Below are 22,152 nucleotides of genomic sequence, written 5' to 3' on the forward strand. Positions count from 1 at the left end.
CTTTTAAGACATAAGGAAACTGAGGTAGAAAAGCATTCCTTGGATTGCTTTAGGTTTTATAGCTAGCTGGAAGACAAACCAGATGTGTAGACACTCCTCCAGTGTTACTTCTTGTTTTGAGATGTTTTGTTGTGTAGACCAGGCTGGCCTTGAATTCACTATGTACTCTACTCTGTTCTGAAACTTTTGAAGGTCCTCTTGTCTCAGCCTCCCAAGTGCTAGGGGTATGAGCACATGCCATCACGCCCAGCTTCCCGTGTTATCTGTAGTGAAACAGCAGAGCTAGTTAAAGGCCTAAGTGGGCAGATGTGTGAATGAACCTGAGTGTAATCTAAAACAAGGTCTGAAGTTAAATCCATGCTCTTAGTTAGTGCTTCCTGCTTTCATGCCCTCCTTAGCCCACATGAAGGACCAGCATCTGTTGCCATGGTTCTGACCACCTCCTCAGAGCCAAGCTTCATTGTTGTTTGATGTTCCTTCTTGAGGGAGGTCTTTCTGATCACATAGATCTAGATTAATGGCAGAAAGAGGCCCATGGTAGTTGCGTCCATTTTCTAAAAGTACAAAAACCAGCTCCATTGATTTTGCTTGGTCCCATGTCCCAGTCTTTGTCCAGTCCCTGATGCTCTGCAAGAAAGGGTGGGTACTCAAGGAATGGCATTACCTTCTCCCACCTCTGATGAGCCAATGGTATACAGCATCCAGGATCCTCCACAAGGTATCCACCTCTCCAGGACCTTTCTGTGCCTCATCTCCCACTCCCAGGAGTTGCATCTTCTGCCAGGTGTAGGAATCCCTAAAAATACTAGTCCTTTTTGGCTCTTCCTACAGCTATCCCTTGTCTCTTCCTGGGTTCCTCTATAACTAGAGTTTTCCTAGTCCTGCCTGGCCCAGGTCAGGACAAATCTCTCTCACCTGCCAGTCCCGCAGCTGCTTAGACCCAACCAAGTAAACACACAGAGACTTATATTGCTTACAAACTGTATGGCCGTGGCAGACTTCTTGTTATCTACTTCTTCTATCTTAAATTAACCCATTTCTATTAATCTATACTTTGCCACGTGGCTTGTGGCTTACCGGTACTTTTACATCTCGCTTGTCATGGCAGCGGCTGGCAGTGTCTCTCTGCCTCAGCTTTCCACTTCCCAGAATTCTCTTCTCTGCTTGTCCCACCTATGCTTCCTGCCTGGCTACTGGCCAATCAGTGTTTTATTTATTAACCAATCAGAGCAACACATTTGACATACAGAACATCCCACAGCACTCCTCCGTCCAGCTGCCTGAGTCTGACAGCTCTGAGTCTTTCTTGCTTGCCAGTTTGTAGCAGATGTTAGACAAGAACAGCAATCATCTCTCACGTATGGCTTCTCCCTCCTCAGAGTCTCCTGTTCCTGAAGTTTCTCCCCTTTCCTAGGAAGAGAACGCAAGAAATCAGTTAACGGTACTTATGCTTCTAAAGCCCAGCCCCAGATGAGGTTTGCACCTTTGTTCTTCTGGTCTGCACTTCCTAAGTGCTTTGACATGGCCATCTCCTTCCTCATGCTGGAGTGCCCTACTAGTTCCCACCATGAAATGTTGGTCTGTGCTGTGAAATCAGACTTTGAGGTTTCCTTCTCTCTCCCTAATGCCCATTCCCCATTCCATGGCGTTGCATGAAGTAAAAGATGTCTTTCTGTGAGGGGAGCTCATGGGATAAGGTGGTCTCACATGTACTTGTCATTTCAGGAGTTGGTCATGTTTGAGGAAGTATCAGTGTGCTTCACCTTAGAGGAATGGGCATTTCTGGGTCCAATTCAGAGGGCTTTGTACTGGGATGTGATGCTGGAGAATTATGGGAATGTGACCTCTTTAGGTAAGGACTCTTCCATAATTCTCATAACCACTGAGCCATCTCTCAGTCCCCATCCCCCTCCCATAATTCTCACCTGCAGTTCATCAACCTTCTGTTGTGGTTATCATCATCATCGTTATTATTATAAATGTAGCATGCACTTTGGGAAATGAAATAATAGACAACTGTAAACATTTGATTATCTTTCATTTTTAAAATGGATTTGGGATTTTCCATCCTTGCTACTATTTTTATACTGTTCAAGTATATGTGGATTTATAAAATTGATCTCATGTTATTACATTTTTCAATTCTTTATTACCACCTAATTTGTACAGTAAATTAGTCATTTCCTTGTTTAAAATTATTTACTTATTATTATTTTAGTTTCCTGTTTTGTTTTGTTTTTGAGCTAGGGTCTCTCTGTGTAGCCCTGGCTGTCCTATGTGTAGACCACCCTGACCTGGAACTCACAGAGATCCTACTGCCTCTGCCTCCTGAGTGCTGGGATTAAAAGTGTGTGCCACCATGCCTGATTAAAACCTGATTATTTCATATAATTTTGTATCTAGCAACCTTTTAATTTTATTGTCTATAGCAATTTACACCATGTGGTTTTACAATTATGAAAATATGTTCTTCAGTATCTCAGCAGTGATAGTGTGGTAGCTCAAATATTCTCTAAATTTTAAACTTTGAAGCATATTACCAAACTGCTTTTTACCAGTGAAATTTCAATTTGATAGCCCCCAAAAATGCACAAGAGGATCTACTCCCTGTAAGTGCTTGTGATTTTACTGGTGTTTAATTAAGCCTTTATTAGGTAAATGTACAATAGGAATTTCTTTTTCCTTTCTGATTATTCTCTTTAGATGTGTATTGGTCATTTTATTCCTATTTGTTCCTCTTCTACATTTTTCTTTGATATAACTGCTTTTCCTTTGTTAAATGTTGTGCTTCTTTTATTCTGTTTGTTTTCTTTTCAGTGTTGTTTATGATTTAAGCCTTAGAAAAAAATGTTTTTTAGAGTTTAGTACATTTGAGGCTTGAGAGATGGCTCAGTTGTTAAGAGCATTTGGTTTGTTTGTTTTTGTTTGTTTTGTAGAGGACCCAGAGTCCATTCCCAGCATCTATATGACGACTTATAACCATTTATAACTCCAGGTACAGTGGGATCCCCTGTCTCAGAAAATCAAGTGAAGAATGATTGAAGAAGCTTACCTGATGCTGACCTCTGGCCTCCACATGCATTCATACACAGGCATGTAGAAGTGTCCCCAGAGAAATGTTTATTGGTCCATTTATAATATCCTGTCAGTGTGGCATTCAGCTTTGTACCTCCGTTTTGTGAAACTTTCTCCTTTTTATATACATATAAAAGTATATCCCTGAGGGGCTGGTGAGATGGCTCAGTGGTTAGGAGCACTACTACTCTTCCCGAGGACTCAGGTTTGATTCTGTTATGCCCAGATTGTGACCCCCCAAAGAGACCACCGAAGACCTTGGATGTCCAGAATGCAACAGCAAGGTTTATTCTGCAGATACAAGTCTAGACAGGGACTCATTCCTACACCCAATACAGTGAGGCAGGGAGGAGTACCTCTTTCTTGGGGAAGTTAGTTTTTATAGGCAAAACCCATAAAATTTCTTAGAGGGGAGGGGGTTAGTACGGGTCCTTCCTTGATTGGTCCAGTTTTTCCCGGGCCTAGACTTTATCTTATTCTAGCTTGTCTGTTTGCCTTGTCAGGAGTTTTACAACTATATTGAGATATCTTTGTCTAAGGCCCCCTTTTTGAGACAATAGAGTGAGGGTCTTGTGCCTAGATCACATCCCCAAAGCCGCTACCGGAGACTTTAGGTACAGAATGCAAAAGTAAGGTGTTTTCTAAGTTTACAAGTCTCCAGGGAGGCTCTTCTAAATCTCTCATTCACAGCAGGGAGGTTGGAAGGAGTGCTCCCCTTTCTTTGTGAGGCTAGTTCTTAAAGGCACAGACCATATAATTTATTTTAACCCACCTCCCTTTTCAGTCTTTTGGTCTAATATCCTGACTGTTTTCCAAAGTCCCTGTAGCAGATACAGCTGCCTGGGGAAAAGGGGTCAAAGTTCTTATCTACACTTAGGAATCCTGGTTTAAGCTTCTCTTTGTCTGTAGGGGATAGAGTGGGGGGTTTTACTGAGGTATCACAATTCTCAGCACTCACATGGTAGCTAACAACAATCTGTAACTTCAGTTTCAGGAGATTCAATGCCTTCTTCCAGCCTCTGTGGGAACTAGGCATGCATGAGGTGCACAGACATGCATGAAGGCAAAACATCCACTCACATAAAATAAATAGAAATAAATAAATCTAAAAAATGTTTTTAAAGTATATCCTCATTGATAGATCACCTGCCTAGCATGTGCAAGCCCCTGGGTTCCATCCCTACATTGCAAAAATGAGTAAATAAACACATGCTGCATGTATCCTTAAAGCATGATTTTAAGCCTTTTAATGATTTCATTCTCAAACTAGGTGTCATAGCACATGCCTGCAATAGTTGCCCTTGGGAATCTAAAACAGGAGAACTGTGAATTCAGTACTATGCTGGGCTACATAGCAAGATGAGAGAGAGACTGAGAGACAGAATGACTGTCATGGTGGTGCTGCCCTGTAGTTCCAGAGCCTAGGAGACAGATGGACAGGGAACTCGTGAGTTTGAGGCTATCTTGATCATGTGGTTGGGTTTAGAGCCAATTAGAAGATGAAACAGAAAGGCAATAAAAAGACAAGTCAGACAGGAAGAATCTCTCTGGGGAAGCTACTTCTGGTGGTAAGCTAAAGTTAGTCATGGCAATTGCTCTGATCTCTTTGGCTATTTCCTCTGTATTTGGCTCTGTGTTTCTTATTTACTTGCTGCGGGCCACAGGAATATCATAAGAACTCAGCTGGTTATGGCAAAGTCACTACCTGGAGCAATCAGGGAATTCCTTCAGAGGAAGCCAAATCCCAAGGAGTTTTTGGTGTTACTTGGCTTGTTATATATCAGCTTTATTCTGTTATGAAAATCATGTGTGCCTTCATAGTTTTCCCAATTGATTTTTCCCTAAGAAGGACTAACAATGTGGATTGATCACTCTCTACACATACACATTCCAGGCATTTGGAGAACAGCCTCAGGAAAGGCTTTCTCTGGAATCAGATATCTCCCCTAGCCACTTTCAAGGACTAAAGGAGACATCACTCAGGTGGTCACCCAATTTCTGAGGATTAACAGTGATAACAACCCACAGGCGAGTCTCCTGACTTAAGGTAAATTCCACAAGGGGACACCGCCTAGGTCAGGTAGACATTAAGTAATAGCTTTACACAATTTAGCTCAGACCCCTCCTTTCTTACAGCCTTACTAACTTTATAGACCTCTAACTACTTACCTAACCACTTCTAGGAATATTTAGATAACCTTCTGTGCTAACAGCTATGCTCAGCCAGAACTCCCAGTTCAAGCCTCCCTGTAATTATCATTATTGGTAGCATCCGGCCAGGTCCATCACCGGATGGAGGAAAGTACCTTATCAGAGATACCTCTGTACTCTCTAAGAACAGACTTAAGCATCCAGGCTACCTGTTTGAGAAGGCCTGGTGGATGTGCTAATTAAGCTAAACTTCCTCCTTTCCCAAATCTTACCTCCAGTTCCAGATCTCCCTTTAACTATCACCAGAGCATTATACCTGTACACAGGTTGCCTAGAGACTGAGCATGCTTTCCCCCACCCTGCAGAAAAACGGCAGACAGCTTGGACAGATAGGATCCACAGGAAAAAAGAAGACAGTTTTATTTTCTCCCATTGACCTAGCAACTTATAGATTTTTAACATATTTTACCAAACACATTTAAGATTATAGTTGTGCACGTAAGATCCCTCTTCTTAGATATAGCCCATATTTAGCTTTTAGTTAATTCATTGGTCACTTCCCCTTTGGGTCACAAATGGTAATTAACAACTAGTGCCCCTCTTTGTAATTCTTTTTTTTTTTTTTTTTTGGTTTTTCGAGACAGGGTTTCTCTGTGTAGCTTTGCGCCTTTCCTGGAGCTCACTTGGTAGCCCAGGCTGGCCTCGAACTCACCGAGATCCGCCTGCCTCCGCCTCCCGAGTGCTGGGATTAAAGGCGTGCGCCACCAACGCCCGGCCCTCTTTGTAATTCTTATCAACCCTCCATTTGATCCTGATAGTGGACAATCACTGCCTGAGGAAGTTCAGGCTGAGTGTCCTGGGTGGAGGGGAGGATTGTGATTTTGGGGAGATATATAACTGTAAAGTAGAGGACAGAGAGAGGAGGAGAGAATGGAAGAACTAGATGGGTAAGAACTTGAGAGGAACAAACTGAGATGGGGAAGAAGTAGATTGAAGGGCTACAGGAGAGTACTAGAGGAACGAGATGGAAGATGAGGAAGAGCCAGATGAGAGAGAAGGAGACGGGAGAGGAGATGATATGGGAAGGAACAAGATGGATGAGAACCTAGAAGGGGCAGAACTAGATGAAGGAATTAAGGTAGAACTTAGAGGGGATCGCAGACAAGTGTAGAGAGAAATCAGGTAAAGATGACCTAAATATGAGAGCAGAATATAAGCTTATAACTGTCACAGAATAGTAAAGTATATGGACTAAGGAGTTTCGTGTACATAGATTCATTTCTTTTCATCAAAGATTAATTATCAGCTGGTTGTAGATTCTTCCTGGACCCTGGGCGGGGACTATCGAGGGGCTGGACCCCCATAGTCCTCGATATTTACTAAGACTGTTTAATAAAAGGCAAAAGATTTATATGATCTGAAGAGAAACCAGAGTATAAGACTGTTTAGAATTTCATCTACACTTCAAGAACATATTTCCCATGTCTTTGATTTTGAAAGAGTGTAAATGGCAAGTTTTAACAAGTCAGTTAGAAAATGAAACCAAGGAAAAAGCAGATATAGTGAAGGAATGTTCCCTTTGTAATTGTGAATGAGAAGAATAAAAAGACCCCACAAGAAAAATGAGTGGAGGGAATTTGAAGAAAACTTGACCTTGGATTGAGCTACTTGTGGATGTTTAGTAGGTACTGAAGAAAAGCTTTATAAATGTAATATATGTTATAAACATTTTAGTAAAATCTCCCATCTTATGAACCATCAAAGAATCCACACTGGTGAGAAACTTCATAAATGAAAAGGCTTTATTTGGCGCTCAAGCCTTCTAATGCACTTACGGAACCATTCTGGGGGGAAACCTTTCAAATGCAATGAATGTGGGAAAGCATTTTCTCAAAGTGCTTATCTTCTAAACCCCCAGAGAATTCACACCAGAGAGAAACCAAATAAATGTAAGGAGTGTGGAAAGGGCTTCTACAGACACTCAGGCCTTTTTATACATCTCTGACTCCATTCAGGGGAGAGATCACATAAATGTGATGAATGTGGGAAGGTTTTCTAAGAATGCTTACCTTATTGACCACCAGAGGCCCCACAAAGGGAAAGAACCTTATAAATGCAACAAGTGTCAAAAAGCTTCCATTCTCAAGAGCCTTATTCTGCACCAGAGAATCCACTCTGGGGGGAAAAAATCCCTATAAATATGATGAATGTGGAAAAACATTTGCTTAAGCCACCTACCTTGTTGACCATCAGCGACTTTACAGTGCAGAGAACCCTTAAAAGTGTAAGGAATGTGGAAAAATTTTCATTAGAAGCAAAAGCCTTCTCTGCTGAGTCCACACAGAGAAGAAAACTTTGGTTGTAGGAAGTGTGGGAAGATTTTCAGTTCTGAGTCAAATCTCATTGACCATAAAAGGATGCACAGCAGAGAGAAACCTTTCAAATGCAATTGTTGTGGTACACCTTTACTCAGGGTGCTTCCCTGTTTGACCATCAGAGACTCCACAATGGAGAAAAGCCCTATGAATATAATCAGTGTGGGAAAGTTTTTATTCTGAAGAAAAGCCTCACTTAGCATCAAAGTTTCCATATTGGAGAGAATCTCTATGAATGCAAAGACTGTGGTAAAGTATTTGGATCCAACAGACACCTTCTTGACCATGAGAGACTCTATAATGGGGAGAAGCCATATGAATGTGTAGAGTGTGGGAAAACCTTTATTATGAGCAAAAGTTTCATGGTCCATCAGAAACTCCCTACCCAGAAGAAAGCTTACAAATTCGAGGACTTTGGGAAGGCTTGCTTGTACATCACAGAATCCACATTGGAGAAAAGCCTTTTGAATGTAGTGAGTGTGGGAGAGCTTTTAGTTCAAACAGGAACCTCATTGAACATAAGAGAATCCACAGTGGTGAAAAGCCCTATGAATGTAATGAATGTGGAAAGTGCTTCATTCTGAAAAAAAGCCTCATTGAGCATCAAAGGATCCACACAAGGGAAAAATTCTACAAGTGCAATGACTGTGGAAAAGTCTTCAGTTACCACTCAAACCTGATAGCCTAACAGAGAATCCACACTGCTGAGGAGCCCTCTGAGTGTAATGAGTGTGGGAAAGGCTTTACCTACAACAGAAACCTTATTGAACATCAAAGAATTCACAGTGGGGAAAAAAACTTATGAATGTCATATATGCAGAAAGGTCCTTAGCTCTAATTAAAAAAAAAAAAACTTATGGTACATCAAAGAATCCACAGTGGAGAGAAACCTTATAAATGTGGGGAGTGTGGGAAAGATTTTAGTCAGAATAAAAACTTTGTGGTACATCAGAGAATGTATACCGGGGAAAAACCTTATGAGTATGAGAAATGCTAGAATCTACACAGGGGAGAAACCCTATGGGTGTAATGATTGTAGCAAAGTTTTTAGGCAAAGGAAAAAAAACCTTACTGTACATCAGAAAGCTGACACATGAAAAAGACTGTGAATGTGTGGAGTCCACAAAGGAATTCTTGCAGACTTCAAGACTTCACCTATAACAAAAAAATTCATACTGTGGAAGAATTATTTTTGTTGCAAATATGAGTCCCAGAGAGAGAGATTCAGTATAAGGGTGCTTACCAGCATGCATAAGATACTGGGTTTGAACTCCAAAACAGTAAAAAAGAAAAATACAGTCATATGTAAAATGAAATGCAATCATACGGAAATAACTGTGTCAGCTTGTAAGAAAATAGCCCCCAAAAGGAGTAGCACTATTAGGAGGTGTGGCCTTGTTTGAGGAAGTGTATCACTGTTGGGGCAGGCTTTGAGTTCTCTTTTTCTCAGGCTTCCCTTAGTGTGACAGTCAGTTGACTTCCTGCTACCTTCTGGTCAAGATGTAGCCATTACCATGTCTGCCTGCACACTGCCATGCTTCCTGTCATGATGATAATGGACTGAACTTCTGAAACTGTAAGCTACCACCTCAATTAAATGTTTTGTTTGTAAGAGTTGCTGTGGTCATAGTGTCTCTTCACAGCAATGAAAACCCATAAGACACTGTTGGACACACCTAGCTCTTAATGGGAAACAAACAAACAAACAAACAAAAAACAACTCATGACCACTCTCATGGACAAGTTGAAGAGACTTTATTTAGACTTCCACATCTAGAAAAACAATCTAAATTCTAATTAAGAGATAGTCTTTTTTGACCTTGGAAAGAGGCTTTGAAGCATTTTAAGGCTCTGAAGAAATCAAGTTTGTCTCATAAAAAGGTAATGGTGAAGTTGTAAATAATAGCAATTTTTTTAATTTAAAAACTGGGCATTGTTCCTAACATTTGCATCATATATTTTTAAATATAGCATAGATACTACAGAAAATCTATATTAACAGTGTGATCCAGAGTTGTGAGATATGGAATTGAGTGGGAAGAGTCTGCTGCCTGAGAAAAACCTAGGAAGAGCACTGAATTTAGAAAGGAAGACATGGGTTTGGATTCTGGTTCTTCCCGTACTATGTGATGTTATTACATCAGCCCCTAGAGTTTCTTTCATAATGCTTGTTTCATTCACGTTTTCATGAGGGGTAAGTGAAAGGAACTTCATAAAAATACTTTGTGAAATAATTCACTTGTCAACAAAGTTGATGAAAGAGGTATGAGGTCAGAGTACATGGCATGATGTAAATTTGTGTCAGAATTACTACAAAGATACTCATTTGTGTAAGAGGAATTTGAATGTAGAATTCTAAAGAATAGACTTTAAAAATAAAGCTGGGGGTGGGTGGGCATTGCTGAGGAGATGGCTCAGAGGTTAAGAGCACTGGCTGCTCTTCCAGAGGACTCTGGTTCAATTCCCAGCACCCACATGGTAGTTCACAACTGTCTAACTTCCACATACTCACACAGACATACACGCAGGCAAAACAACCAATGCACATAAAAAATAAAAAGTAATCATTAAATAAAGCGTGGGGCTGGAGAAATGGTCCAGTGGTTATGTGCCCTTGCTGCTCTTGCAAAGGACCTGAGTTTGGTTCCCAACAGCCACATTTCTGGTCTCAACTACCTGTAACACTAGCTCCAGAAACCCTCTTGATGTCTGTTAGGGCACCTGCATACATGTGGCACACATATACAGACATTCTTACATATAAATATAAAAACTGTTTCAAAAGATTAAAAATAGGTGCTAGAGAGCAGGCTCAGTAGTTCAGATTCTATACTGCTTTTTCAGAGATCCAAGCTCAATTCCCAGCACCCATTTAATCTGGTATACATGTATTATGGAATACTTAACCATGTAATAGATGGTCTCAATGTCATAGTGACCCTCCAGCCACAGCCTCTCCAGAGCTGGGATCATAGATGTGAGCCACTAATCTTTGGCTTGATATTGTAAGATTGCTTAAGATTTACCCATTGAGGGGATCTGAATGAAGGGTGCTGTCTTGACAACTTGTGCGTTTATCATTTCAAACACACAAAATTAAAAAGCCATAACTGAGCTGGGTGGTGGTGGCACAAGCCTTTAATTCCAGCTCTTGGGAGGCAGAGGCAGGCAGATCCCTGTGAGTTCGAGGCCAGCTTGGGCTACAGAGTGATTTCCAGGAAAGGCAAAAAGCCATAACTGTAGTGCTGTGACGCTAATTTGGGGGTGGAGAGCAATTTTGAAATTTTGTGGATTTTCTTGGTTTTGGTTTTTTGTTAGATTTGATTTTTATTTTATTTTATTTTAATTAATTTATTTATTATGTATACAGTGTTCTGTCTGCATATACACTTGCAGGTCAGAAGAAGGCATCTGATCTCATTACAGATGGTTGTGAGCCACCATGTGGTTGCTGGGAATTGAACTCAGGACCTCTGGAAGAACAGCCAGTGCTCTTAACCTCTGAGCCATTTCTCCAGCCCCTGATTTTTATTTTTGAGACCAGGTCTTTCTGTGTAGCCCTAGCTAACCTGGAACTCACTATGTAGACCAGGCCAACCTTCAGCGCATCAGATTCTGCCTCCCAGGTGCTGAGATTAATGGTGTGCACCACTACTCCTAACAATTTTGAAATATTTTAAGACAGTTGAATAAATCTGAATTTGAATAATTGTAATTTTTCTTTTTGGCAGTGATGGTGTTATTTGGAGAATGTTCTTAAGGGATACATATTGAATACTTGAAATAAAGCGTTTTTGTGTTTATAATTTCCAAAATTGACCTTAATTAGTCTGAGAATTAAGGTAAATACTGTCCAGATGAATGATAAGGGTCTTCATTCCTTCAATTTTTATATACCGTTCGCTAATTTGAAAATTAAAATGTTTTCTACAATCTCCCAGGATTTTCTATTTGGCAGCTCTGTGTAGGTGCGTGCCTTACAAGAATAACCCTGCCCTGCCCGCTAATCCCAGCTCTCCTCAATCTCACCACTATTCGGAAATGCACCAAGGAGGAGGACCTCCTAGATTCCTAGAGAGATCGGCCTGTCGTCTGGGGAGCCGGAAGCCCTTCCCGAGGCACTTCCTGTCCGGTCATTGTTCTCTCCCCGCTTACTGCAGAGAGGCTCTATAGTCTCAGTCCGAGAAACTGGCGCTGGCGTGCTGGGCTACCGTGGTGAGCGGGTCGCGGCGGGCGGGGAGAGGGGCAGGATCGCTCTGCACCGACCCATCGCCTCGCGGGCTCGGGAGGTAGCTCGGGGCGCCCCCCCCCCCCCGGGGGAGGGGGGCAGGCGCGGGGGTGGGGGTGGACTGCCGCCGAGAGGGAGGAGGGAGGCCTGTCCAGATGGCTCCGGGCCTGCTGGGACGCGAGGCCCATGGGAGTCTGTCCAGAAGACTCAAAATAGACAACTTAGCATGTGCACATAGGGGAACGAAGTCTCAAAGGCTTTTCTGCTAGGGAAACTTAGCCCCATCACGGGGAGAATTATGATTGGCGCTGTGGTGAAAAGCGTGGCATTACTTGAAAATTCAGTGTGTGAAATAAAGTTAACGTTGGAAAAATGAGTATGATTACTCCATAAGGTACAAAAGGGTATTTAGTAAAAATTAGCACCAGTTTTTAGTAACAGAAACAAAGAGGAATAGGACCAAGCAAACAAAATCAATCTCCTTATATCCAACTAAAACAAAGTAGATTATTTTACACAGACACAGACACAGACAGACACACACACACACCCTTCTGTCAGCTTATCTGAGATATAAAGGTCCTGTTAATTAGTAGTTGTGTACCTGACTTTATGTGGTGTTTTAGAAAGCAATTTGACAATAGGTTAGTGACCTCACAGTTCACTCTAAAGGAATAATGCAACAGGACAAAAGAATGATTTGTACAGGAAACAGCTATTACCAAACTAAGCAGTAAAGCCCATGATTATTAAAGAAAGGTTGTAAACAGTAGGTTAAGTAAATTTAGAGGACTCTGTCAGAATGAGGCATATGTCTTATCTGTTCTATATATTGAAAGACTATTAAGGCTGCTGTGAAACTGAGTCAAGAAATGGTTGTGGCTGAGGTGTACCTCAGAGGTAAGAGCATTTGTCTAGGATGCATGATTCCCACCACTTGCAACAACAGCAAAAACCACCAGTACAGCGTGGTGAACGATGTGCAAGTGCAGTACGAAAGAGCATATGTAGGGGACTAGGCTATACCCAGTCTGGTCACTCTGTATGTGTGTTGATATAAGTATATGTTTAAGACCGATTTAATTTTATGTTTATATAACCATCAGAAAGACTGAAAATTACAGGTTATTGTGCAACAATTAAAAATAAGGATAAACAATGTTAACATGGATAATTTTGTTTTAAGACCAATATTTGGTCTTAAAACATTTTGGAAGATGTGAGGAATACAAAAATCAAACAAACAAAAAACCCTCAAAAATACTAGTAATTATGCCCTTTGAGATAATCATTCTTTCCTCTTTTAGTAATAAATCTTTGTAATGTCCCTTGTTTCAAAAAATCAGTCCAGCCAGGGGTGGGGGCTGGCGCATGCCTTCAATACCAGCACTCAGGAGGCAGAGGCAGGTGGATCTCTGAGTTCGAGGTCAGACTGGTCTACAGAGTGAGTTCCAGGAGAGGCTCCAAAATGACACAGAGAAACCCTGTCTCAGAAAACCAAAATAATAATAATGTTGATAATAGTAATAATAAAAATCAGTCTAGGGGTTGGGGATTTAGCTTAGTGGCAGAGCCTTGGGTTTGGTCCTCAGCTCTGAAAGAAAAAACAAAACAAAAACCAGTCTTACTCTAAAAATACATGTCCCCATGCGGGGGTGGGAAGTGGTGGGTAGGGTGGGGGGTCGGGGACACAAATTATAAGTAAAATAATTATCACTGGATTGGAATTTTCCCTAATATTTTTCCATATTCTTAAAGTTTTTATAGTTAATATATTAGTTCTTCCTCCTTTCTTTTCTTTTTCTTTTTTTTTAGATAGCATCTCACTATGCAGCCCTGGATGGCCTATGTAGATGAGGCCTCTGCTTTCCATGTGCTGGGATTAAAGGTGTGTACCATGGTCCATACCAGGCAAATTGTTAATTTTTAATCAAATAAAAAATGGTTTATATATCTCTTTTGTAATCATATGTGTTTACAACCTATCCCTATCATTTGAAGGAGAACAGACCATTACTGTTCTACTGTGGCCACTAGCCAGGAGCTGGTAACATCAACTAATGGGCTGAGTGTTATCCATACAAAGCTATATTTGGTGTTAACTGTGTTTTCTGGTTTTGCAGGAACAGTACTCATCTTGGCACTGGGAAGAAACTCAGAAGCCTTGGAGACTTGAAGATTAGATAGGGTGTGGCCAATGTTGGGTATTCCTCAGCTATTCAAAGACTCCCCATTGAACAGAGAAGATGACTGCAGAATTGAAAAAGACTATGGGCCGAGCCTCTTGGAGCCCAGTGAAGGTGAAAAAGGAAGAGGATGAGGATGAAAGTATAAGTCAGGCATCCGGTCAACAAGTGTGCTCTGAGAATGTCAAGGTCTGGGCCCCCGGGGAAGGTCCTTATTTAAGCATTGATGTATCAGAAGAGGAGGAAAAGGTAAATGATGATCTGGGGAAAGGAAGAGAAATGCAGATCTCAAATAGTTTCAGAGGCACTCAAGTGCCAAATCTAGATTTTTTTTTTCCTAGATGCGGGCTCTTACCTTTATTCCTTTGGAACATAGTGAGATGTTCTCTTCAATTGATGTGTTATAGTACTGTTCTGTAAGTCTCTGACTCCCAACCATTGCTGCATAGAACTTGGGGAGCTTTACAATATCTTGTTTCCCATATTATAGTCTGTTCTAATCAGACCAGATTCTGAGGAATAAGACCTAGGTTTTTGTTTTTACAAACACTTCAAGTGAAGTGTTTCATTCAGAGTTTAACAGTTCTTTCCAGTGCTTTGCCATGGTTAAAGTCTGCCACCTGGGGTCTCCTTAAAGTGTAACATGGGTTTAGGAGTTCTGGGATGTTGCTACATGGGATGTTGCTACAGATACTGTTCATCTGTAACAAATAGCTCAGCCTGACTGAATTCCTGAGCCTCCTGCCTTCACTACCCATGTGCTGGGATTAAGGGAATTGATCACCATACTTTTGGCTTGCCTTTAGTGGTTTCAAACTCAGTCCAGGTTCATTCAAAAGTTTTCCCAGAGCTCTCTATGAGTGTATGATCAGAACCTTAGTTGTTTTGATCTTTGGGGCCCAGAAAATTCTGCTGAAAAATCTGTCCAAGTGCAGCCCTCAAACTCCCTGTTAATCAAAGATGATGACCTTAAAACTCTGATCATCCTGCAGTGATTTCTCACAAGCTACGGTTACAGGTCTGTGGCAACACACCTAGTTTCTGTGGTGTAAGGCAAGCATTCTATCACCTGAGCTTCTTAAAGCCATGATCCCTACTTGTTTAAGCTAGGGTGCACTAACAGATTAGGATGTATGCTGTATAATTCAGTGAGTTAAAAATCGAAGTGGTAGGCTAGAGGTGTTGTTGAATGCCTTTGATCCCAGCACTCGGGAAGCAGAAGCAGGCAGTTCTCTGAGTTCAAGGCCAGCCTGGTCTGCAGAGTGAGTTCCAGGGTAGCCAAGGCTACAGAGAGAAACCCTGTCTCAAAAAACTTAAAAGAAAAAAAAATCATCAAAGTGATAGCTTAGCTTCTCCACTCAGGTCTCCTGGGGAGTTGGGGAAGACTCCTACCTAGTTTTTGTGACCTCCAGGAATGTGTTCTCATCTGCAACGCTGTAATCACAGTGTTTCAGTCTTCAGTCCCCTCATAAACTATGCCCACTTGTTTCTAGGGTCAGAAAATGTTCTGGGACATGGCAGTGGTCCTAAAAGCAACACAGGAGGCTGCTGCACCCCTTGGGAGCTACTCATTACCAGGGACTCTGGCCAAGAGTGAAATCCTGGAGCATCATGGGAACCCAGCCCTGCTAGGTAAAGTTCAGCTCCCTGATCTCAGTCACATTAAAATGTGTGGGTGAGTGGTTTTCCTTCTTACATCACATAGTATGAAAAGAGCTGCCCATAAGGTTGCCACAGTGAGTAGCTTTTTTTTATACAGTCTGAAGACCAAACAGGTAAATTCTCAATTTCACTTTTTAATCATGCTCATTCCTTGCACTTTTCATATCTCTGCACATGTGTAAACCCATGTCTTCATGTGTTTTGTGGTTATTTATAAGTTGCAAGTGAAGTATAGTATGCTCTGCTTTTTTTGTTTGTTTTCTTTTTTGAGATGGTCTCATATCCCAGCCTGGCCCTAAACTCACTATATAGTCAAGATTAACCTTGAATTTTGAATTTTGAATTTCTAATCCTGCTTTCATCTTCCAAGTGCTAGGATTACAAGCATGTGACACCATGCCTAGTGTATGTGTGCTGGGGATTAGAATCAAGGCTTCGTACATGCTAGGCAAGCACTTTACCAATTGAGTTAATATCCTCAGTCTTAAGTGTCTTTTTTTTTTTTTTTTTTTGAAAGACTTTAAAAAAAAGAAAGAAAACACCTTGGGCTGGAGAGATGGTTCAGCAGTTAGTAACACTGGCTTCACTTCCAGAGGACTGGGGTTCAATTCCCAGCACCCACATGCTGTCTGTCTGTGTGAAACTGTCTGTATGTCCAATTTCAGTGGATCAGACATTTATGCAGAAATACGTGCAGGCCAAACACCAATGCACACAAAATAAAATCATTAAAAAAAAAATACCTTTAGGGCTGGTGATATAGCTCAACAGGTAAAGATGACTGATGATCTAAGTTCCATCCCAGTGACCCACATAATGGAAAAGAAAAGCACTATTTTGACTCCCAAAAATTGACCTCTGACCTCTACACGTGCATTTTGGCATGCTACCTCCATCCCCCAATAAATGTAATTTAAAAATTCTTAAAAGGTACCTTTAGCTTGGTATCATGGCCTTTAATCCCAGTACTCTGGAGGCAGAGGTGGTTGGGTTTCTCTTAGTTTGAGGCCAGCCTAGTCTACCATAGCTGGTCTAGACCAGCCAGGGTTACATAGTAAGACCCTGTCTCAAAACAAACAAAAAATGCCTTCTACATGTGAGGAGTTATAACAGATCATTAGTATGAAAAATGATTTAAAGATTTAAAAAAATTAATTCAGGGCTATCAGATAGCTTAGTGGTAAAGGCAGTTGTTGCCAGGCTTGTTGACCTGAGTTCACTCCCAAGGGATCAAAACATGATAGAAGGAGAGAACCAGCTTCCAAGTTGTCCTCCGATCTCCACATGCACACTGTGCTGTGTGTGCACATACATACAAACAAATGTTTTTTAAAAGGGGATGGGGTGGGGTAATTCAAATATATAAAAATTTAAAAAAAAAGAATCCAAAAAGCAGATGGAAGTGTTCAGCTTTACTGATTGTAAGAGACATCACAGACTGAAAACAGTAATATGTTATCCTCACTTAATTAAATCATTTATTATTATTGTTTTTGCTCATTTGGTTTGGTTTGGTTTGGTTTGTTGATTTGATTTGTTTTGAGACAAGGGGTCTCTGCATAGCCCTGACTGTCCTGAAACTCATTATGTAGACCAGGCTGGCCTTGAACTCATAGAGATCCACCTGCCTCTGCCTTCCAAAGTGCTGGGATTAAAGGTTTGTGCCACTATACTTGGCCCATGAAACCAGTCTTGATTGGCTGTGAAGAATCCTGCTTGTGCAGGAGTGACCTGTAAATGAGGGTTAGGAATATGTTTAGATAGGTCAGAAATGTCTCAGTGGGTAGCTGGGGAGGTGGTATTATATGCTTCGTATCTCAAGAATACAAAAACCAGCTCAGAGGGCCAACAACATAGATTTCAAATTTTTGTTTGTTTGTTTTTTGGACTTTTGAGCCAGTGTCTCATGTAGTCTAGACTGGCCTTGAACTTAGGAACTTCATGCCTCTACCTCCTAGATGTTAGGATCACAGGTGAATACTGTTATACCCCCCTGAGATCTTTTTCTGATTAAATTTTATTTATTTATTTACTGTGTATATGTGTGTGTGCATCCACACCACAATGCACATATAGAGGTTAGAGGACAATTTTGTGGAGTCAGTTCTGCCCTTCCACTTTCACATGGGTACCAGGGTTGGGTAGCATGGAGTTGTACCAGCTAAGCCATCATACAGATTCCAAATCTCTTTTGAAAAAAGTGAAATGGATTGTTAGGTTTATAGTTCAAAATGTAGAGAGCATATATAACAAATTTCATTCAGTCCTCTGCACTAAGAAAAAAGAGTGAAAGGAAGAAAGATATTGATATAAAAACTTAATGGGTCTCTGGATGTAGTTTGGTGATGGAATGTTTACTTGGCATTGTTTTAAGTCCCAAGTACTTTGGAAGAGCAGTGTTCTTTACTGCTGTGCCATCTCTCCAGCCTTAGTGGGTTGTTTTTTTGTTTTTGTTTTTTGTTTTTTGAGTTAAGCAGTCTCTCTGTTTAACCCCAACTGTCCTGGAACTTGCTGTAGACCAGGCTATCCTCAGACTCACAGCAGTTTTCCTTCCTCTGCTATCCAAGTGCTGGGATGACAGGTTTATGTCCCCATGCCCAGATTTTATCCTTCCTTTGCTATTGAGTATCCTCACACACACACACACACACACACACAACAAACCTAAGTTGGAAGGTCTTTCATGGATAGGGATTTTCCATAATGAACTGGTCAGCTCAAGAGAAAAAGGTTAAGTTGAGGCAGGGCTATTATCCTTCATAACTAGTCAGAGTTGTGAGACTTGTCTTCAGGTTACCAGGAGTGTTGTCTAGAGCTTGGGCCTGTTACTCTGAACTAAGTGTTTGTTGTTGTTGACGGATAAAAGGAGAGAAAAGTTTCTTTTAGCTTCAGATAACAGGTTTCAGTTCACTGTAGTTTGTGCAGAACATGATAGCAGGATTATGTGGAGAATGAGATTGCTTACTTCATGATGAACAGGGACCAGGACCTCAAGTTTCCATAACTTTCCCCCAAAGCACCCCTAGCTAGGGGCCAGTCATTCAGCACATGGCTTTATAGGTGACACTCATATTGGAATGTAGAATCTGATGAAAGGAAATGTGTGGCAGGGCACAGACATAGCAGAAGAACCTAGAATAGTGTGGTATTCCCCTCTGATGAGGTCTGTTTGGAAATATAAGAGTTATTTATTCTGACCTTGATGAGCCTGTTCTTTTTCTAGGCCAGGGGAAACTAACATTTTTATTTTCTGTTTCTTAATACAGGTACTGAAACCAAGAACCTACAGTTACTGGTTCCTAAAACAGAGATATGTGATGAAGCAGAGGAGCACCCCATGATTTTAGGAAGAATCCAGAAAAGTGACCTTCAAGGACCTGAGCTAGGAGAATCTTATGAAAAGGGAAATGTGTTAAAAAGGCAGAAAATAAAGAGGGAAAAAAGAGATATAAGAAAAGTAACCATGAAAGACTGTCCATTGTCTGAAAGCTTCAGAGAAGACGAAGACCAGAAATCTAGGAAGTCTAAGAGGAAATATAGCCTTAGTTCTGGTCCAGCTAAAAATCAGAAAATACAGCCTGGGCAAAAGCCTTTTACATGTAGTGAGTGTGGGAAAGGCTTTAGTCAGAGTGCAAACCTTGTTGTGCATCAACGAATCCACACTGGGGAGAAACCCTTTGAGTGTCATGAGTGTGGGAAGGCCTTCATTCAGAGTGCAAACCTTGTTGTGCATCAGAGGATCCACACTGGACAAAAACCCTATGTTTGTGCAAAATGTGGGAAGGCCTTCACTCAGAGTTCAAATCTGACTGTACATCAGAAAATTCACTCCTTAGAAAAAACCTTTAAGTGTGGTGAATGTGAGAAAGCCTTCAGTTATAGTTCCCAACTTGCTCGGCACCAGAAAGTCCATATAACTGAAAAATGCTATGAATGCAATGAATGTGGAAAAACATTTACTAGAAGCTCTAACCTCATTGTCCATCAGAGGATCCACACTGGGGAGAAGCCTTTCGCCTGTAATGATTGTGGCAAAGCCTTTACCCAGAGTGCAAATCTTATTGTGCATCAGCGAAGCCATACTGGTGAGAAGCCATATGAGTGTAAAGACTGTGGGAAAGCCTTTAGTTGTTTTTCTCACCTTATTGTGCATCAGAGAATTCACACTGCAGAGAAACCTTATGACTGCAGTGAATGTGGAAAAGCCTTCAGTCAACTCTCTTGCCTTATTGTCCACCAGAGAATTCACAGTGGAGATCTCCCTTATGTGTGTAATGAGTGTGGGAAGGCCTTCACTTGTAGCTCATACCTACTCATTCATCAAAGAATCCATAATGGGGAAAAACCTTATACGTGTAACGAATGTGGTAAGGCCTTCAGACAGAGGTCGAGCCTCACTGTCCACCAGCGAACCCACACGGGGGAGAAGCCCTATGAATGTGCAAAGTGTGGTGCGGCTTTCATTTCTAACTCACACCTCATGCGACACCACAGAACCCATCTTGTTGAGTAGCAAGAAAGGGTATTTCTCTGCTGTTGGTCATAGCCTACTGCTCCCAATAGTAGGCACCTCTGTTCTGCTTTATTCTCCCTTTGGTAAAACAAAGCCTATACCCTTTCAAGTTACTTTTCTGGAAGGGAAAGTGACACAAGCATTTCAGAGGCTAATTTAAAGAAAATAAAACTTAAACATCTAAAAGCCAAGAACTTTGTTTTAACTGTTTTTAAGCAGTCATGTTTTTTGAAATGGAACGGGGCTCTTTTTCTTCCTATTCATATATTCACTGGTGCCAATCCAGCTAAGCTTCTGAGATCAGATGAAATCATGCACTGTGGGTGGCGTGGGAGCAGATGGATTGTGGCTTTTATAGGAATGGGTCCTGATGAATATATATGTAATGAGCTTATTTGGGGAAAAGTTTTTGTTCAGTACTCCTTTTTTTTTTTTTTTTTTTTTTTTTGGTTTTTCGAGACAGGGTTTCTCTGTGTAGCTTTGCGCCTTTCCTGGGACTCACTTGGTAGCCCAGGCTGGCCTCGAACTCACAGAGATCCGCCTGGCTCTGCCTCCCGAGTGCTGGGATTAAAGGCGTGCGCCACCACCGCCCGGCTCAGTACTCCTTTTTTAAAATTATGAACTAATTGAGCAATAAGCAAGTTGTCCTGGCTGTATTCTGGAGCTTTTAACTTCATGTCTGTCTAGTATTCTGAATGAAGCAATAACTAGTTAAGTAATCACCTGACCTAGCATTCACCAACTCAGCTGTGAACATTCCAGAAGCTTTCCCATCACCAAAGTCTTTTAAAAAAAAAAAAAGAAAAGAAAAAGAAAGAAAAATAAAACCAAGTCTTTAACAAGCTGCTTCTTTCAAGTGACAGGAAGTAGAAAATAGCCTTTTTCCTTATTGTCTGTACCTCCCAAACCTTGACATTGCAAAGTTCTAGGACCCCTGACATGTCTGTTCTGAGTATTCCCTTATCTAAACGGCCAGGTGGTTAGGGACTGATGGAGACACCAAATTCCAGCAACTTTGATTTACTAAGATTGAGAACTGTCAGTAAACAGCTCCGCTCCCTAAATTCCTATAATATTTCTTTGGGTAAGGTGCTACTAACATTCCCCAGTAAGAAGACATGCCCAGGTTGTCTCTGATATCATTCTCCCTATGCTTAGCAAATTTCACTGGGTTTCATTCTCACATTCTGGATGGCATTTAGAAAAAGTAGTGGAAAAATTCTAGTTCTGAAACAAAACAATTTTTTTGGGAGGAGGCACAATGTGATTCCTATGATTTTAATTTGGTTTTTGAGGATTTCAAAGGTTATTAGGATGTGAGGACTTAGAATGAAGAAACTGGCTAAGATAAATTTTTTTTTTTTTGGAGTTAAGGATCGAACCCAGGGCCTTGTGCTTGCTAGGCAAGCGTTCTACCACTGAGCTAAATCCCCAACCCTAGATAAAATTTTTATTACTACCAAAAAAAAAAAAAAAAAACCAAAAAATTTTTTAAATTGAGCCTTGATCCCTGGGAATATGATTTATAAAAGTATGCAGCAAGTAGTTTCTGTAATATTGCCTTGTATTTAGATTGGTCTTTGTTGTGTACCTGCCTGTGTAGGAACATGGTACCTGGCAGTTCTCTCTTGCCTTAAGGATGATCCTAAGGAAGGTATAAACGTGGAAGCTTTAGGTGATAGACATTGTGGCATGCCTTAGGGATCTGACTGAAATTTGGGCAGTCTCACTTTTGAGACTGTCTACTATGTTCTGATGTTTGTGAGCATGCATTCAAGAGCATCTGTTGCTAATTGTCAGCTTGGTGGTAAGTACTATGCAACTCCTATGCAAAAGTCTAGACACTTGCCTCGTTTATATAAGATTAATCACATAAGGTCTTCTAGATTAAAGGTCAATTTCACATGAAGTAAGCTTACTATTTCCTCAACTTTTTAATTTTCTTATCAGTCTTTGTTAAAG

At 41.0% G+C, this 22,152-nt stretch overlaps 2 protein-coding genes and 1 pseudogene across 6 annotated transcripts in view; 2 read left to right on the forward strand and 1 right to left on the reverse strand.

The window, feature by feature from the left end:
* Nucleotides 1-1,064: 1,064 nt before the first annotated feature.
* Kiaa1143 (KIAA1143 ortholog) overlaps nucleotides 1,065-22,152 on the reverse strand; it is a 30,940-nt gene continuing 9,852 nt past the window's right edge. The window contains exon 4 of one of the 2 annotated variants that reach the window (XM_042281945.2): nucleotides 1,065-1,410. In XM_042281945.2, coding sequence (XP_042137879.1) covers nucleotides 1,191-1,410 — 220 coding nt within the window. In that variant the 3' untranslated portion in view covers nucleotides 1,065-1,190. The remainder of the gene's footprint in view (nucleotides 1,411-22,152) is intronic. The other variant, XM_016009058.3, reaches the window with a different exon arrangement.
* LOC143274090 (uncharacterized) lies at nucleotides 7,781-8,739 on the forward strand (annotated as a pseudogene).
* Nucleotides 11,543-20,384, forward strand: Znf35 (zinc finger protein 35). Of its 4 annotated transcripts, none has more exons than XM_016009054.3 (5): nucleotides 11,543-11,816; nucleotides 13,645-13,717; nucleotides 13,953-14,264; nucleotides 15,509-15,647; nucleotides 18,944-20,384. In XM_016009054.3, exons 3-5 carry the CDS (start codon nucleotides 14,076-14,078, stop codon nucleotides 20,188-20,190), a joined length of 1,575 nt encoding a protein of 524 aa, XP_015864540.1. In that variant the 5' UTR covers nucleotides 11,543-11,816; nucleotides 13,645-13,717; nucleotides 13,953-14,075; the 3' UTR covers nucleotides 20,191-20,384. The 4 variants fall into 4 exon arrangements, with proteins under 4 accessions (XP_015864540.1, XP_006990861.1, XP_042137877.1 ...); XM_042281943.2 differs by having other exon boundaries at nucleotides 11,760-11,890; XM_006990799.4 differs by lacking the exon at nucleotides 13,645-13,717.

This window comes from Peromyscus maniculatus, chromosome 7 (genome assembly GCF_049852395.1).
Source record: "Peromyscus maniculatus bairdii isolate BWxNUB_F1_BW_parent chromosome 7, HU_Pman_BW_mat_3.1, whole genome shotgun sequence".
Classification (NCBI taxonomy): Eukaryota; Metazoa; Chordata; class Mammalia; order Rodentia; family Cricetidae; genus Peromyscus; species Peromyscus maniculatus.

Bases quoted from the DNA above. Each gene is read 5' to 3' on its own strand.
- Znf35 (XM_016009054.3), top strand. From the start codon at position 14,076: ATGACTGCAGAATTGAAAAAGACTATGGGCCGAGCCTCTTGGAGCCCA. The intron at 14,265-15,508 runs GTAAATGATGAT...ACTTGTTTCTAG, and splicing joins TATCAGAAGAGGAGGAAAAG to GGTCAGAAAATGTTCTGGGA. The intron at 15,648-18,943 runs GTAAAGTTCAGC...TTCTTAATACAG, and splicing joins TGGGAACCCAGCCCTGCTAG to GTACTGAAACCAAGAACCTA.